We start from the raw sequence: 19,997 nt of genomic DNA, 5'->3' as shown, positions 1-19,997 counted from the left end.
TGAATTTATATTGCTTTTTTGTTACATTCAAAGAAATAGGAAACTTACAAAATTAACAAATAACAGCAAATATTAGTCAGTAGTCAGAACACACAACATAATGGAATAATACAAGGAAAAAATAAGTTTCAGACATTTTAAAATACACCTTCCTCTGTGTGAAAATAAGCCTTTATATCATATTATTCACTTAGAACATACAGTTACATTCCATTGTTGCAATACTTATAAAGCACAGGTCATAATAGTTTGTTCTATTATAATGCTAAGATTAGTATTTTCTTTCAGACGATAGATGATTGTGTTTTGAATGTAGCCTTTGCTAACTGTCTTTCTTGTAGTATAAAAGATATATTACATCCAAACCAAGATTCTCCTAAGTGGATTGTACATAATCATAAGTAACAAAATAGATATAAATTTTGTCTGACAAATATGAAAAAAAAGTTTTATTTAGAAAGTAATGAAATAAATAAAATACAAATAAACAAATGCAGATTAAAACACCAAAATTAATGTTAAGTAATGTTTAATTTAAGTATGTAAGACTCTTTATTAAAATGCCAACATTTTACAATTACCTATCAGCATCTATGGATAAAATTAATCACACATAATCAGATATTTTCTTCCTGTGAGTGTCACAAGCCAGACACTTATCAAAAAACACAAGTTAATATATTGAAATATTAAGAATTTCCAATTGTAGTATTATCTACAGTATTAAAAACAACGCAAAAATTTCAAGTTGCTCTCTGCTTGCGAGAAACTGTTCTGTAGCATGAAACATATAAACTGAATACTAAAAGTACAGATCATCAAAGAAAATTAAAATTTATTAACACTACACTTTTTCATGCACAAATAATCCAATTTATAACATTTTTATTGATCATAGTTTAAATCAAGGCTTTCTTAGATTAATCAGAGTATCTCAAGAACTAATGTTTATATAAAATTAAATGCTTGGCCACAGTTGGGGTGGAAAAATACAGTAGTCTAAGATGGAATGGTTTAACTCAGATAATAAAGGTATAAGAAAACTTACTGTTGCACATGTGCTCTAGTTGAACCAATCAAACTTGACATCCCATTCAATATAAATAGTATTTAACTACAGTCATGAAACATATAACCAAAAATGATTATCACCAAATCATAATTAGCACAGTTAGAAATAAGCAACTTTATTGAAAACCAAAGTCAAATGCAGAAGAAAAATTAACAGCAAGCAATCACAAGACATATAATCAGCCTTACCACAATTCAGAGAATTTTGGATAACAACTTCTATCAAAATATAAACTTATAGTTAATGAAAGTTAAGATTTTCTACACTGATAATGTATTTCCAATAGGTTTTACCCCCTCTCACACAATCTCTTTTCCTGATTTTTTTACTGCCCTCTACATGTGTACATTTTTTGCTTGCCATTAGCCATGAAACTTTCATCTTCCATCACGTTTCCATGTGAGGCACCTGCATGATAGCATGCAAATAAGCATGTGACAACCCTCCACCAACAGGAGTGAAACATAACTCCTAGCACAGCTGATTCCTTCTTTGCAGCTTAGCCCAACTTCACTTCATGATTGAGTAAAATAAAAGGAAAAGACACCACAACTGGAAAAGAAAGGTGGAAAGTGAAATAGGGGGAAATAATCTACCAGAAATGCATTTACAGCATAGAAGAATATTAATTACCAACTCAATACATTTTTCTAGTCACAAAATAGCTAGAATACCACTCTGACCTGGTGGAAGGACCAATGTAACAGTACTTAGACCAGGGTTCCCAACCGGTGGGTTGGCCTTGGCAGGGGAGTCGAGTAGCCTTGTTAGAAGTAGCTTGGGATAACATTAATTTTATTTCATCAATTACATTTTCATGTCGCGAGTGCCAAAAGGTTGGGAACCCCTGACTTAGACAAACTCCCCTCAAAAAGCACCTAAAGGAAGGTCATGGGGTGAGTGAATAAAGAGTATATAGGACACACCCATAGGAGCTCACACCATTTCTCAAAGAGTATCCTCTTCATCTTTGAAAATCATGTCATAATGATAGCATAATCATAGAAAGGACACCAGAATTTACAGGAAGGAATCCCTGATATAAAGTAGCTAAAGTGCAGTAGTAAAGGGAAGTTCAACCTCAACCAACATGATAGTGACAAGAATATTCAACTTCTGGTAGAAAGAGAGTCCTCTATTGTCCACCAAAGACATAGGAACCAGAAGGGAAGATCTTCCATTCCAAAAACTCTCATCATTACACATGCATGTTCAACACAACCAACACCAGTACCCCTAAGAATTGACATTCAAGCAACAGTGGGAAGGTGGACAGTAATGTGGGGGTTCAACTCCAATCCAGAACCAGATGGTATTGGAAATTAATCACTCAGTCCATGATAGGAGAAAGATACCTGAGCCACTCACATGTAAGGACTTATGCCAATACCAGCAACCCCCAGGAACCAGCACCCAGGTGATGGTAGTAAGAAGGGTACCCAGAGAGTGGGATGGACTGTATTTTGACATAAATCATCCAGTATGTAACCAAGCAACATATAGAATAGTACATCAGGTCTGTGGTAGGAGGAATATCTATACACCATGTACATTAGCAAAACACCACCACTCTACTCTCAGCTGTATTGGAATTGAGCACACTCAGGAGAAAGCACCCATAGTTCAACAGTGGGCATCAATGACCTGAATGGTCATACAGTGTAGGTTTAAGAATAAATATACCTGGTCAGGCAAACCTCACTACTGAACAGGGTACACATCTGTGAAAGAAGAACCTTGTAAAGAAGAAAAGCACCTACCCTCTTATAGAAAAATTATGGAGCTCAATACAGTGACAGGAGTTAGATGGTAACATATAGAGCAGATGACAAATATAATACAAAATAAATGTATGGGGATTGGTCCACATACAGGCACAAACTATATCCTCTAATGAACAATGTAATTGGGCAGCCAAGGACACAGTAAGGTAACAGATTTGATGGTAGAAGACTTGGAATGAATTGCAATCATCAGAAGACAGGAAAATATAAGGTAGACAAATTCAACCCATAAGGGCAATAAAAGAAATATCATGGGAAAGGAGAAGATTCCAATAAATGAAAAAACAAAAATGGAAACAACAGAAGAGTGCAATATAAGCTAAGTAGGAACACAGAGCCAAGAAAGGACATAAAAGGCAATGTGGATCAGAGTGATGGTAAAGAAAAGAAATGGAAGGGAGGAAAATGGAGCAAAGGCAGCATCTTCATTCTGTGTGCCCAACGTTTGGAGAAACAAAGACCAATCAGGGTAGAGGATGATATAGATCCTGTTATATAACGTGCAAGAGACATCAAAAGCACCAAATGTTGATGTTCATGTGCAAATAGGAGGAGAATAAAAGTCTGTAAGGAGAGATGACATAAGAAACAGGATGACACTGGCTCAAAAGGTGGAAGTGTGAAAGCATGGAGGACAACTTTGAAGTTTTGATCAGGGAGGGCAGTAGTACATAGGGTACAGTGAACATGGAAGGAACAAAACAATAGGGTGAAAAGACATGTGAAGACAAGGTGAAGTTTTGAGACATGGAAAGTGCTAGATAATGCTGTGTGAGAACCAGCAATGGTGGATATCAACAGCTCTTTGTCAAAAAGTCATGTAAGGAAGGAAGTCAGGTGTTGGAGGGCAGAAAGAGATGTAGCAAACCATAACATGAAAACAAACAATGGTAAAGATACCACTTAAATTGGTAAATTGACACAGAGGAAGGAAAAATGGAGTGGAAGATCAGGGAAGCATAATGCAAGTTGTCAAATACTGTCTGTCAATAATCAGCTCTGATAAATTCTCAATCTGACTAGGGATTTTTTCACCATACAAATTAAACAATTCAGGTGAAAAAACACAGCTTTAACCTCACATCTCTTTTAATCTAAACAAAATCACTTAATTCATTTTCTATCTTCATTGCTGCAGTTTGGTCACAATATAGTTTTCTTAAAAGTCTCTAGTCTTTACCATCAATGTCCAGTTGTCCCAGCATTTTCATTAACTCCACATGTTTGACTCTATTAAAAGCTTTGATATAATCCATAAGACATAAGAAAAGGTTTTTCTTCATTTTTATTGTCCACTACAAAAGCATTCCTACAATGAAGGTAGAATTTCTTGTAAAACAATTTCGATAAACTTACATTAAACTAGGCTTTAAATTTGTAGCTTTATTGTGTCTCATTCAACTTCACACTTCTGACATAAGATTTTCTAATATGTTCATGTTTTCTTAGTAGATGGCTCATCTTCATAACTGTTGTGGAATAAATTTTCAATATACTTTGTCCATCTCTTCAATACTTGTTCTCCTTCCATAATTACATCACTATTCTTAGCTTTTCTGCATCCATTATCAGTGCATCCTCCTTTACCAATGATGTCTTTGATATTCCTATAAATTTATGTAACATCTTTATTCTTTTGTTTTTCTATTTAAATACATTTTTGTTAAGACATTTTTCCTTTTCTTCATTGCACACTAATTGAATTCTTTTGTCAAGTTCTTTACACTCTTCCATTCTATGGGTTTTCATCTTCCTTCTATCTTCTATTAACTCAAGCATTATCAAGATTCTTCTTTGTTTTTGACTTCTTAAATTTCTTCAATTTTATCTTTATGGCACTTGTTAAAGGGACATGGAGAATTCTGCATTAGGCCCCCAAGTAAACTTTCAACTGTTGCACTGCATTCCTGAATCTCCTATTGATGATGATGTAATAAATTTGGTTTATAACATTAACTGCAGGACTTTTCCTCATGTACCTTCTTCTCTAGTAGCATTCAAATCATATGCCATTATGACCTAATAATTTGCAACACACCAATCAGTCCACTTCTTTTCTCTTTCATTTTTTTTTTGTCAAAGTCTATGGAGTCCAATAATAGTTTCCACTTTCTCACAAATAGCTTTGGCATTTAGATCTCCCATCACTATGAAAACTTCTTGCAGTTTCCATTGATTTATTGCTTTATCAAGATCTTCACAGAAATGACCAATGTCCTCCTCCTCATTATCAGCTGTCAGTGCATAGACTTCTACTATTATTATGTTGAGCGGTTTAGTCTATATTTTCACAAATATCATTCTTTCAAATACTGCCCCAAGTCTATACAAACACTTTGAGGTTTCTACCTTAAAAATCAAAGCAATTCTGCTTTCATACATTGGACTTCCTGAATAAATTATCTTTATATCTTCTGAAACAACAGTTCCAAAATCTTTCCAGTGTTTCACACACACTTAGAAAGTTGTTCTTTAATCTCTTCATATCATGCTTAACATTAAAAAATTTTTCCAATTTAAAGTAGAATCCTAACATTTGTCACTGCCACTCTGAATACTCTCTTCTTGGTGTGGACAGTACTGTGCTGACATTCAGAAGTCACCTGTCGCATTTTACTTTCCATACCAGGTGAGGTGTCCTCCTCATTTCTAATAAAGACTGCCCTTCATGCCATTGTGTTTTATTCCTTGTCTCATCAAATACAACAGACTGCACTTGGCAAAATACTATAGTTGGATGTAATTTCTTGCTACAGATTGCAGTGCTCAATTAGCTTGAGCAGGTCTCTTCTATCATTGTACCAGGTGCACAAGGTACCTACTAAATGAAGTGATCCAATGTCTTGCACCCCTAGTGGCTTCAACTGTAACCAGGGTAATGGAGGCTACAGGACACTATTCCAGATATTACAACAGCTAGAGAGTACTTATCTAACTGTGACCTTGACAGTTGACTGTCCTACTATTTGATGCAGATTAACATAATATCTAGTACTTAAATACATGATAATTTCAAAACCTGTTCCTGATCAATAACTAAGAAAAGAGTATTAAAATTATAAGTAAAACTGAAATTGAATAACAGGAGATCCTATAACTTCCAATGCTACATTTTACACCACTACAACAACAAAGAAAAAATATATCAACAATGAGTAATAAAATAAACTCTAAAAGTCTGAAAATTAACCAGATGGAGTCACAATATATATTACACATTGCAAGGTTTGTTTCAGACCAAAGCTACATTGGGCTATCTACTGTGTCCAATGAAATGAATCAAATCTCAGATTTTAATGCTGTAAGTCCATAAACTAATGGCTGTCCCACCAGGAGATATATTACATGGGTAATGTTAAAAATTGTTGACTATGGATGATTGTAAAACTTATGATCTTTAAAATGAAATTAAAATATATGTATTGTCTTTTAATTTAAATCTTCTTTTTATTTTATATTATCATTTATTAAGATTATTTACAAACAATTATAAAAAAAAATTCATACAACATTTTTAAAATAAGTTTTAATTGGAGTCAAAAAATAAATTTTAATTTTTACACGTATTATTTGTTTATTTGTGAATTATGAGGGACTATCTGTGATAGATGTTCCTAATTTAGAAGTGAAAGACTAGAAGAAAGGCAGCTATTCAATACCACTCACCACCAACTCTTGGGCTACTCTTTTATCAATGAATAGTGAGATCATTGTAACATCTCCAAGGCTGAAAGAGCAAGCATATTTGTTGATGGGAAACACAAAGACAGTTGTAACTATTACAATTCACCACGCCCATTACAATAAATTAATTTGTATGCAAGTGATAATGAGTATGATGTGGTTACTATAACCATAATTAAATATCATGTACAATACAATTTATGTCAACAATATATTTCATATTGTGTAAACTTCCATCAGATATTTTTTTATCAAATGAAGTGCAGTAAAATAGCCAAAGTTTCAGTAACAGTTGTTTTCTAATTCCTTACCACAACATTCTAAACCAATTCAGTGAAATATATAATTAATAGCTGATAAAATATACCAATTACTTTAATACCTTGCTGGAAAAAAAACAACAAAAAAACTAAGACACCAGAGAGAGCTATTCATTCCTTTAGTTTCCTAATAGTACCTATTTGTATGGATTCAAATTGAAGATTAGCTGGAATTTATCAAGATGTACAATGCGTATGAGTAAATATAACTGAAAGAATATATTGTTTTCATTCTCATAATGTCACGAGAAATTTATACGCTGAATTAACTAGGTTAAATTCTAAACTATGCTTATGAGCATGCAAAAGCTCTTAAATTTATAATATTGTAATAAAATATTTTATATTGGGCCAACCACAAAATGACTCTAGAAATAGTGTAAGAACATGCACGTTACAAGGACACTGAATAGACTGATCAGTCATGGCATAAGTGAGTGTAGTGTGATCATACATTCAAATTACTTTAACGTGTTAACATAGGTAAATTACAAACAGAGGTTATGTACAAAGACAGATTACATGTTGCACACAATATTTTACATTTCTATTAACATACTTTCTTATTCCCATTTTATAAAAAATTTCTAAACCTAACAGTTTTATGCACGTGTCCTCCTTGAAGGGGAATTATATACATAATGCATTAAAAAAGAAAGCATCGCATAATTTAACCTCTGAATTCCAGTTGGTTAAGATGAAACTGCCAGTGTGAAGTAGTAGCACTTGTATTAACTATAGAAGAATTAACAGGCCTTTACTATTCATTAACACTTGCACAAATATGGCTACAGCCAACTCAACCTGCTGTACTTTATTCATAAGTTCTTTGATCAATCTACATGCCAACAGCTTTGTATCACTGGGATAACAAACATGTATTTCCATGACTGTAAATAATGTAACTACTCAAGTGTTCCTAAAACAGCAACAACTAGACCATTATTACTTGATAACAAAAGGTGTTCCAACATCTCTGGTACATTGAACTTTTTTCCAATCACCTACCAACATATTGGGTTCACACAACATTAATTTCAATGGAAGATATCCTTAAAAGATTCATAAAACATAATCTGAGAAACTACATAATAAATAGAATGTATGGCTTTCAGGCACTTTAAAGAGCAGTATTATATAAAACTGAATTTTTATTAGACTCTTTTAACACAAATAATTACTGAGTTGAAATATTTAAGAACTCATAAATCTGGTTTTAGTCATATACATATAAATATACTAAAATATACCACTTAAAACTATTTCTTGAATTTGCAAAGATCTAGTAGTTTATTTCATCAAGCTTTTGGTAATTAAAAATATGTAATTCAATTGTAATAAAACACACAGTCACATGTGATATCCTCATATTCAAGAGTTAAACATTTTAAAAGCAATTCTTTGATCCTAAACTCAATACAGCATGACATGATACCTGTATTTCTGTTGAGAGTTTTAAAAACTGATTAGCATATGAAGATTTCCCAAGCTCTAGTATTGAGACAACTTTGTATATTCCAGGTTTTTCTAACTGGTGACTAATGCTAGACAGATCATTACAGCGCTGTTTCCAGAAGTCAATTTCCTCTGCTGGTCCCAAATTCTCACCTGTATGAGCAGTTTCTTGAGCTGAGAGAGCTTCTTTTACCTGTTTGATCCAATGCACCACAACACCTAAAACAAAGTAATATATGTCTACTTTTATATGATGTTTTAAAACTGCTGCCTCTCATCACGTTAGTTCTAATGAAACAGAAAGGGCAAGAACTGCTTTATTTTTAGCATCAAAACATAATCAGTTTTAAACAAATCATAATCATAAAATAAAAGGTATTTCTGCACACAAATTTCTAAAAAAAAGGATATTTGGTAATTTATAATTTCTAATAACTAGAAGATGTTTTTGAGAAAAGTTGCTAATGAATTGACTGACAATAAATAAGATGTATTTTTACTTGCTTTTGTTTGTTTGTCAAATTCTGTGCAAACTTACTTGAAGGCTACCTGTGACAGTCATCCCAAGTTAAGAAAAGATAATGACCAAAGAGATGACATATAGTTAACACTACTTACTTCCAGTCCTTTGGCTTCATATAGCCAACTAAAAGTGAATTTGACCATCAATTATAATGCCCTCATGGCTGAAAGAGTAAGAATGTTCTGTGACAGTATGTGAATCTATGACCTGCAGACTGTAAAATGAGCACCTTCACCAACAGGCCATAAAAGACCCAATTTTTGTGTGAGAAAAGATATTTCAGGTTTGTCTGTTCTCTTTTCATTGAAGATTGTACATTTTACATAACTGTGTTACCAGATTCATTTACTTCATTATTTCAAAGAAACTACTGTTCTGATACAGTCTATGAAAATGATGTATTTATTCACTTTGTGAAAGTTAATATTTTCCTAAACTGAAAACATATTTCCAATAATAATTACCTTTGATGACACCTATAGCTATTACTCAATCTTCAGGGTTCCACCCTTTACTCATCTAAGCATAGGTCTGATTTTATACTACACTCAACTGCCCTTGGTGCTATTTGTTTCATGATACTTTCTATCTATATCAATATGTCCTCTATCTTATTACTGCATATAAGCACCTCATTCAGATAATGTTATCACTTCTTCAAGACTGAGTCCATCCCAGTCTCTTACACCAGCTCTTAGTAGGGAGGAAGTGCAGGAGAATGTCAGTGGAGACAAGTATTATTGGAAATACCTTTACAATTTAAGAAAATGTTAACTTCCAAAACATTCTTACTTCCACTGACACTTACAGCTAAAATCCCACATTGAGAACGTGAAAGAGTCAATGAGAGCATTATCCATTCAGGAAGCATCTTCACAGACCATGGGTGTACCAAGAGAAGATTGGTACCCTGATGGGCAGAACTCCACAACATCCAGAACAGGTATGCTCTCACCCTCAACTTAGTTCCTGTATTGTAGGTGAAGTTATATAAGAGTGATTATCACTATATGCCAACCCCAACCTGACAGCTAAAGTTTCACTACACAGGGTTGGAATGAAGGGGTCTTTGTCCCCATGTCCCACATCAGTAGCTAGGGCAATTGGGCATAAACATTTTATAGATATACTTTTTTTTAACTGGATTTCAATCTGTAGCCATAGAGTGATGCTATCTGAACCACCAGAATCACAATGAGAAAGTAAGTAACACTGAAGCTGTCAAACGTTCTATTCCACCTTAAGAGGTGCAAAAGGTAACACCCCAGGATTGGAATGATGGGATAATGTATGCCTTACTCAACTAAAGGAACAGAACTCATCCAGTTTTGAATTATGAACATTTATCCTCACTACTCAACTGACTGAGCAAGTCCCAGAATTATAGGGAGAATGTGGAACGACTGTGTTCAATTATGATCAGAATTATGAAGAGATAACAGACCTCCTTCCATGAACAATGTACTGAATCAATAATGATCAAAAAGAAGGGTCATGCATACTCTAACCAGAGAGCCAAATGTCAAATCTGAACCTGTACTACAAGTAGATGCCAGCATAGACAATTCCATCCTTACTGACATCTGGGAAAAAACATCCAGGGACTCAGGTAGAAGGGTCTCCAACTTTGCCCTCTTCTCTGAAAGAGGAAGTATTCATTCTTACACTCTGAATGAAAAGCCTCCATTCACCACCTCAATGACTAAAAACTAGGTGTTGTAAGGATTCCTTAGCTCCACTACTAGAATCTGGGGGAGTAATGCAAACTAAGAATGCTTGAAAAACAAGGTAATAGATGCACCAAGTTAGCAGCCAAAAAATAGGATAAAAACTAGTAATAATTAAATAAAAATAAATTACTTAATATTTTGACTTAGATGATCATACAGACCACAAACCATGACGGTATTACTATTTCATATTATGGCACCATTACTCAACAATATGATTGTGATATGTAATTGTAACAGATTACAACAAAATGCATCATAATCAATCTTATCAGTAATTAAATTTACTTAATGAGCTTAATAAGTTTCCAGTTGTGTACCAACTGCATAAACACAGAACTACTAGTAATTTATTCTTACTTTATATAAATATTTAAGCTTCTTTCAATTAACTTATAATCTTTATTAAATATATGAATGCTGTAAATTCACATTAATTAAGTACAAGAATTAGTTAAATCCAAGTAAATGAAATAATTTTAATCCAGTATCAATTTTATTTTACAGCCTGCATAGTCATAATTAATAACCCTAAAGATAATAGAAAATTAATTAATACTTGTAACTTCCATTTTATACTAACCACTTCCTTGTTATTTTAATAAATATGTGAAAAACCAAAACATATCAAACAGCATCTCTATTTTCTGATTTTATTGCTTTGGTATTGTGAAGCTATGAACTACAAAAATATTTCCATTCTACAAAGAACAAATTTCACATATTTATACATTTTTCTGTTTTCTTTTGTAGTTCAAAGTAAACCAAACAGTACTCACATAAAACACATCTCCATAAAAAAAGTTACCACTGTGGTGATTGCAAATATTATATTTTATTCTTCCATGACTAGTAAAGTATAAATCTTTACTGATGTAGATTCAAATATATTTTATAAATTTTTATGCAATTTTTCAATTCTTTTTAAGCCATACATGAGATCATATATTTGCATTAGTCCTCTAATTTACATTAAGAGTGCATACTGCAATGATTTTTCTACAAGACTTGTACATATTGGGGGCTGCATCTGTGCCATGACCTCATGAAATGAAGTCATACTAATTTAAATGAGTGGTACAAAGACTTACAAATTTGTAGAAATCAGTGGACGGGGACAATACATATGCAAGACTATCTATGCAACCCATTCCATATTTTGAAGTGGTACACTAGAAAAAAAAAAGAAATAGTCAAAATCGCAAACTGATTGCTCTTGAGCTACTCTTTTAAAACTGAATAGAGAGATTTTACAGTCACTATTATAAAACATCATGGTCTCTAAAAAGAAAGGGATTTTGTGGTAGTGTTATGCAAACCATAAAACATCAGATCCACAGTCTAGCATATTAAACACTGGGCCAAGCACAGCCCCAATGATACAGGTAAACTCGGATTGATTGTAAGATCTTTGCCTGACTTAAAAATTAAAACTATGGTAGGCTGAAGTCTTTCTGTGCATGAACTTTTATTTCATCATGCTTTCTTCCCCAACATTCAATTGTACTCTCAGTAATAAATCTAGAGACCAGTTAGTTAAGAAAAGACTTTTTGTAAGTAAACATTTTGTGTTATTTGTTTGTTTTTCCTTTGCTGTCAGTATCTGAAATTATTTCCAGCAGATAGTTTCTAAGAACTGAATTTTGCTGATACTTACAATTATCTATCAGACATCATGGAGCCCAAATACGACACCACAAAGAACAAAACGATAAGTCATACAGTAAATGTTTTCAAACTTTCACAGAACTGTAAAAAGCAGTTTCTTTAAAAGTAATTACTTTACTGTCACAATACCAATCCTATCTAATATATGTTTACTAATAATGCAATATATGAGCAAAATTAAATGAAATTTGTTCATTCTTTTCTTTTTCTATGGTACACAATTACATGCTTGGTAGATTCTAAATTCTACATATTGCTCAACCTTAATACAGTTTGTTTGATGACAAGCTAAGAATAACACTATATTTTCTATATTTTTCTCTGTAATATGAAATATTTAAGTCTAAGGTTTTCAAAACATACCTTCAATTCTTTGAACTAAATCCTTATCTTTAGCAGCTTCTGCTTCAATAATATCCTCTATTTCCATAGGTATATACAAAATAGTTTGCTTAATTTGTTTATAATGAAATTCAGTCAAGCTTGCTAAGAATTTATGAAGCTGACCAGAAAAATCTTTCTTAATATCTGAGATTTACAATAAGGAAAATAAGAGCATATAAGTTATATAAAATGTGTTGTATAATATCAAATGACTACTTACTAAAACCAAAGCTTCAGATTAATTACTAACAATTATATATCTCTATTACATTAGTTCATAATTGAAATAAAAATTGTATGAGCTAACTGTAATAAGTAATGAGTGACAAATAAATCTTGAATAATCCTAAACAAGTATTCTGCTACACTCTAGCAAGTTTCAAACATACAAATAAAATATTGGTATTCACTGAAATTGAACATGAAAAGAAAGATTAAGTAACATTATAAATAAAAAAATAATCAGAACTTCAAAGACATGTATGAGCATCAGTCAAAACATCTTTATTTTTGAATAAAAATACAAAATTATTTGTAATTGAGTTCAATGTTATTCAAAAATATGAGATTTTCACATGCTTGCACTTTCCTGAACTAAGTTAAATCATTACTAATAGAGAAAAGAAATCCCATTGTGTAATTCCTCTAACAAGGACAAAAAGATACAGAGTTCACTAAATTATAATAAGATATTATTAACTTTAACTGTTAGTACACTCTAGTAAACAGATAATTTAACTAGTTCATATACATTAAAACATTTTTTCTTCTGTATAGTTTATACTTCACTTACAAGCTTTCAGTTGCAGTTACAAGAGCTACCTTCATGTACTTCAATTTATGGATAAATTAATAATTAAGTAATGATTAAGTTCATAATATTTAAACATTAAATTACTATCATATGTTTAAAAGAATAGTGCCATGCTAAACTGCTAAGGCTCAATGTTAAAAAAAACGTTTGCTCAACTTTGGCATTAACTACATCTTAGACTCTGTTACCTGTGGTACACATTTCATAGAATAAATAACAATCATTAAACAAATTAACTCCACATGTTGTAAGAATTTAATTTACTTTCTATTTGTCTCTCAGGCAGCCTTTCAAAACATCACAGAGCAGAACAGTTTGGTTTAGATGCTCTAAGATGTTTAAAACAGATTTTGGATATTGTTTCAAACCGCTGTTTGATACAGCTTGCTGTATGGCATTTCAACACTCTTTGAAATGTCACAATACAACAAAGCCTTCAGTAATTTTAATAATACTGTGTGTATCCATCACTCATATTTTATACTTAAATATATAATTGTTTAGTATTTTGTGGCTCATCATAAACACAAGAAAAGTGCATGCTGATTTAAATCTCATATTACTGTTAAAGAAAGAATAATGACAATAAACATAGCATATGCAAAAGCTTCTTGCATCTTCAAATGTCTTCTGTACAATCACTATGGTAAAATACACACCAAACAAAGATACAACAAATGTAAACTGTTTAAACAATCACATGAAATTCCTTGTGCTGACAGTGAGAAAAATTATCAAAATTTAAATTTCAAAATATATAGACAAATAACTAAAAATTACTTTGAATTTCATGATAAAAAAGGATACTGTCCGACCATGTTTTATTTCCAAAAATCAGCAATGAATAAACTTTTGAGATTAGTTGTAAAAGACTTTCTGTAGGTTCTCCTTTGAAAGTTCCAAACTGCAAGACTTTCTGAAAATTTTCTAAAGTGACACGAGAGCTAGAGGAAGTTTTGATGAAATAAAAAATTTCTTCAACTAGTTCTGAAGGAACTGTATATTCCAAGCAAAGATTTTGGTCCCCATCAATGTAAATAAGCAGAATGTCTAAGGATTCATCAATCAGAAAACGAAAAATAATATCATCATGGTAATCTCTCCACATACTCTTCTTCAATCCAGACAGAATAATTCTTTGGTGAATTATATTACACTACAAAAAATATTTAAATAATAATAACTAAAATTTATTCATATGTAAACAATTTTTTAATTTGTCAAAAACAACAAACTAAGATACTGTATAAAAGATCTAGTATGTAAAATTTGGTAAAACTTCTACAAAAATTTTTTATCTTTTTGTTGCAGATAGTAAAACATGTTTTAACTTAATAATATACACACATGACAGACAAAAATTTGAAAATAAATCCTAGCACATTAATAACTTTTGTTTATAAATATTTGGATTCCATCAAACATTGAGTTTTAGCCAGAAAAGACTTATCTGAACTAACATGGATAATATTAGTATGGAAAACAAGCAGTGCACTTTATAATAATGAGTAGTTGTTATTTAGGTGCTAAAATGGTCACTTTCAAATGAGCTCTATTAGAGTTGAGATAGAATAATTAGCATATAACATGCTGTAAATCAACTACTTTTGCATTGCCTGAATTTCTCATACTTTCTAAAAACTATGTTTGAAATTCAACTGTTGATATCTAGTAGCTAAAAATTAAAGTTTTATACTCAGAAATACTTATTAGACATTTGCAGTTATACTTTGTTCCATTATAAGCATATGACAATAATATGTAAGGGATCAAGTCCATTACTACATATTAAATCAAAGACCTTTCTACAATAGCCACTTGTTGCTTTTTTGTCAATGTACCTAGGCTTTCATTACCACCAAGATATATCCAAGGCTTCAAGCTGCTCAGCAACTCTCCTTGTTTCATTTGCTTGCACCTCTGATAAACAAAAAGAGAGACCCAATGGTTAGATTTCCTACTGGAGGGTACAGCATCTCTACCAAGCAAAAGCACCACATGTGTTCCAACTTCTGACAGAAGCATTATACTACAATGCCAAAGAAAATGTTGCTTGGACTAGGATCTACTCAAATATCAATCATGTGTCAAGAAGATAGAGATGGAATAAATACTAGTGAAGTGTTGGCCATTATGATGAGAAAGCCTAAATTCTCCTGTGCTGTCACTACCACTGAGACAGTAGCAGCTAGCCAGCTTGTGGGTCTTTGCCTCTGCTACCACCATCATGACAGGAATTTAAAGTGATTGTAGTTGTATTAATTTCATGGGCAGGACTCTAATTACAAAGAAGTTTGCATACCTCGGAATATGTCAAGTGACTTCAGGAACAGCCCCAGAAAATGTTGATAGTGGGACTCCCATTCAAGCCACTTAAGGCTATCTTCAACCACCCTATGTTAGCACAGGTTCCAGTATTCAAAAGATGGTCACCATTTGGACTGAAATTTGGTCTTTCCTGTAAGATAGGAGGATTGACTGCAGTTTGAAGAGGAGGTGCACTGCTTGTGGGTGAAGAAAAAAATACTGAGATGATTCTAGTTAAAGAAGAGATGATCTTTAGACTACAGAAGTGACCAACTGCAAAAAGATGGCAGCACTGGAGAATCTGCTGTTAGGGTTAAGATAATGAGGATCAAAACCTCAAGGAGGCTATGGGTAAGTATAGATCTTACATTACAAAATTTTATACTTTGTATCCTTTTCCTTTCACTTTTACTTTTAATTTATTCTCTCTGTATTCTTTCTTGTTTTATTCCCTTTTATATTAATTCATTTTTATCATATTAAGTATTTTTTTACAAATTGAAGAGAATCCTCAACAGCTGAAGCACTTGAAATTCCTTTAGGCAGAATTAGAGTAAATTAAACTATGAGACCATTTTCGTTAGGTACATTTTCGTGTGCCAGCAATAACAAGTGTGTATATCTGATTCAATTTTTTTAGTCAGCAGGAACTCTTAACAGATTATATTAACACTTAAATTCTTGTAGGCAGGATTAGAGTAAATTAATCTATGAGTCCTTTAGAACAGCTGTATTCATCAATAAAAAGAGTCTGACCTCATAAATCTTAAGCTATGAGTGAAAGGTCAGTACTTACAAAAACAACAAACACACAGTCATATTATGAGCCACTATGCCATTGCTAAAAATAAGAGTTATATATATTTTTTCTATATATTTATATACATATTATGACAATGGTTATTTCACCAGTTTGTTTGTTTTTTTCATGATATTAAAATGTCATATCTTTCCAAAGTCAGCTGACTGTATGTTAAAATGTATGGGCTCCCAAATTTAAGATGAGGCCCAACAAAGATCAACCCACTGGATGATCAATCTCCTCATGAAGTAAAGCTAAAACTGTTCTCGTGGAGTACCATTACCTGATGTTTGTGTAAATGTGTTAATAGAACATATAACCTCAAAAGTTGTAGCAGAGAATTCCTATGCAAAATGAATAATCATACACATCTGTGGTGGCAGAAAGAAATACAAAGTATTTGGAATGAATTGATAAGTTCAATAACCAGGTAAAAATATAAAACAATTCACCTTTCAAGTAAATCAATAAGTTACAAATAGTACTACTGCATAACAAAGGTTAAACTATTTATGAGAAATTAATACAAGTATATGGAAAAAAATTAAAAATAAACACTTGAAGAGAGCACAAACAAAACATTACAACAAGATAACTGCCAAACAATAAGTGATAGTTTGGTTGAATTGAACAGAGAAAATCACATACATTAAGACAGTATGTTGCACTCTTATCGGTGGAAGGTTGTTTCACAATGATTTGCATGGAAGATGATTTAGAATCAGTCAATTTCAAATGAGTGGAAGCTTCAAGGCTTGTGGTATGTGCAAAGAATATTTGTACATAGAAGGCAGCACCAAACAAGAATACCTAACTATGTGAGATGAGGTAATGTACTGTATCAGAAAGGTGTTTTTGTAATATGTTCATTATCTAGATGGGTGAAACAGACTTCCTATTTGTATGAAGCATTGGTTTTAGATTAGTTATACTTAGCTTTTAAAATGATCAGATGACAAAAAACTACCAGGAGAGATGAAAGCTGTTTATCAATTTACAGATCCAGTAGAAAGTGACTGTCCAGTATCTTTACTTTGACAAACATTTTGTTACACTTTACATCACATGTCCAGTCTGTTTATTTTATTAGCTTTATAAAACTCAGATGTTTAGCCATATTCAGATTTATAATATACCTGATCAATCCTCCCATTATAACACAGTTCCAGCTAATAGTCTCATGGAAATCAGTTTCACCTCAGAATACTACACTATCACACAAATATAAAATTCCTGCCTACAAACTGTATCATACTATTTGCTAAAATAATAAAATATAATGAAACAAATGTCTCCATTTTTTGCACACAAGTTATAATGTTCTTATATAAACACGTTAATAGCATTGAGATTTTAACAATTAATAAAGATGGTTAATTATTAAACTTTTAAGAATTCTGTTTATCATTTACGAAAGATGTTTCGAATTTTATTTTATAAACGTAAGTCTTTTTAACATCAATTCCAAAAGCTTTCATTAAAATCTCAATGGTATAAAAGTACAATAAAACATAAAACAATTAAAATGCAAAATATTTTTTTCCAAAGAGATTAATTATTTTCTCTAGTAAATGATTTGAAGGAACTTTTTCTACCACTTTAGTAAGGTCTTCAGATGATGCAAAATTATGCAGATCTTCATCATATTCTTCCACTGGCTCCACATGAGAATCTTTACCAGGGTCTTCTGAATTCATATCTATTGCATGTACTCACATCAATTAATTTTTACAATAAATTTATTTGAGAACCTAGACAATATTTTAATACTTATCATGACACACTTGAAAATAAAAAATTATTATAAATGCCCCAAAAATCTCAGTTTAAAGAAAGACCTACTATTTTACCTTTCCTGAAAATGTTGTAAATTAATTTAGACTCATTTCCATTCTATAGCTCATAAATAAGAATTTCTGCCTACTTACAAGTAAGCATAATGCAAGTAATACAAAATTCAAATTTATTGTAAGAAATATGAAATTTTTAAAACTCATACTTGATAAGACTTAAGCTTTAACAGATTTATTGAATAATAAAAACAAAATTTCTCTCACTTTTGTAGCTTGCACATGCTGCTTATCAAGTCACTGCCTTATAATACATAGGGAAAAAACACGAATTATAATAAGCTTTCCAATTAGTCAAAATTAAAGATAGATTACTGCTTCAGCCAATGGAGACTCCACAAAAAACCCAGTCATTACTAACAACAACATAAAGATAATTCAACTGACTGTTAGATTACACATATTCTATTAACACAACATTCATGCAATAGAACAAGCAAACAGAATATTGGTAATGTAATGAACATAGTTTTTTAAAGTTTGTGGGACACTTGCACTATGATGTTTAAAATCTAATGAACACCATTTCTTTGTAACATATGAGAATTCGAAATATATGACTCATATGTTTCAAATTTGTAAAACATTCTGTTAAACTGTGTGATAATGTTATAACTATATGACAGGAAGGAAATAAAATCAGTTTTCCTGACAATAAGTACATGTACAAGCCATTAAAGTTCAGATTTATATTTATTTATTTGTTTTGAAAATGCATTTTTTTCCACATACAAACCTACAAAATGATCTAAATGTCAGTTTGATGTGTGTCATTAATTTGATTAGGTTAATATTTTTGTTGAAAAAATAAATGGAAATTAGGAGCTGCATTTAAATTAATATGACTGCTTTCTTTGGTTGTTCTTAATACACAAAGGAGTGATTTGGTAGGTAAAATAACCTTTACTTTGATCCTTCTTTGTTCTTATGGTTTTTATTTTAAGTTATCATTATAGTATTATTTCCAAAACAATGTTACATTAACTATATCCATGAGGCAGGTAAATTATTTGAAGTTTTTCTCTCTTTTTTTATGAATCTAATTTTATAAAAATAACTGCCATGAATACAATAAAATTACATTACACATATAACTATAAGAAAAAGTCTTAACTTGTCAGAAACATTAAGAATTACTATCATAATAAAATATAATGCAGCAGTACCAACCTACTATTTAACTGTAAGTTTTACATGTCACCAGATGTCAGTGGCATGAGCTTTCACTTTCATTTCTTCATTCAATTTTCTAATTGAATATAAAAAACTATAAGGATTTTTTAAAGAAATAATAAAAAACATTTTCATACAATGATAATAATTACATTTCAAGGCTTAATATTACATATAAAAACAATTTTAAAAGTTCATGTTTGCATGTTTAAAATAAAAGAATCAAGCCATTCAGTAGCAAAGTATTATTAAATTTTTTAAGTGCGACTAAAGGTGTTTCTACTAAGTCTAACATAACCCAGGATTCATCATGTAAATTCTGTGAATTAGATAAAATTAAGGTAACTGACTTCGAATTATTTTATGTGGTTCATAAAGCTGGATTTCTACGATAGACTATTTAGATCACCAAAGAAAATTAAAATTTATTA

General features: G+C 31.5%; 1 protein-coding gene across 1 annotated transcript in view; it reads right to left on the bottom strand.

Moving 5' to 3' along the window:
* Positions 1-19,641, bottom strand: part of LOC143232396 (dynein axonemal heavy chain 2-like) — a 228,744-nt gene extending 209,103 nt beyond the window's left edge. Inside the window, 5 exon segments of the mRNA XM_076467790.1 lie at positions 8,296-8,534; positions 12,600-12,764; positions 14,242-14,590; positions 18,139-18,242; positions 19,564-19,641. Of these exon segments, the coding sequence (XP_076323905.1) occupies positions 8,296-8,534; positions 12,600-12,764; positions 14,242-14,590; positions 18,139-18,240 (855 nt within the window). The 5' untranslated portion in view covers positions 18,241-18,242; positions 19,564-19,641.
* Positions 19,642-19,997: the final 356 nt, after the last annotated feature.

The sequence above is a fragment of the Tachypleus tridentatus genome, chromosome 1, assembly GCF_004210375.1.
Source record: "Tachypleus tridentatus isolate NWPU-2018 chromosome 1, ASM421037v1, whole genome shotgun sequence".
Classification (NCBI taxonomy): Eukaryota; Metazoa; Arthropoda; class Merostomata; order Xiphosura; family Limulidae; genus Tachypleus; species Tachypleus tridentatus.
Note: the sequence above shows the minus strand (reverse complement) of the source record. Positions and strands in the feature narration are given on the sequence as shown.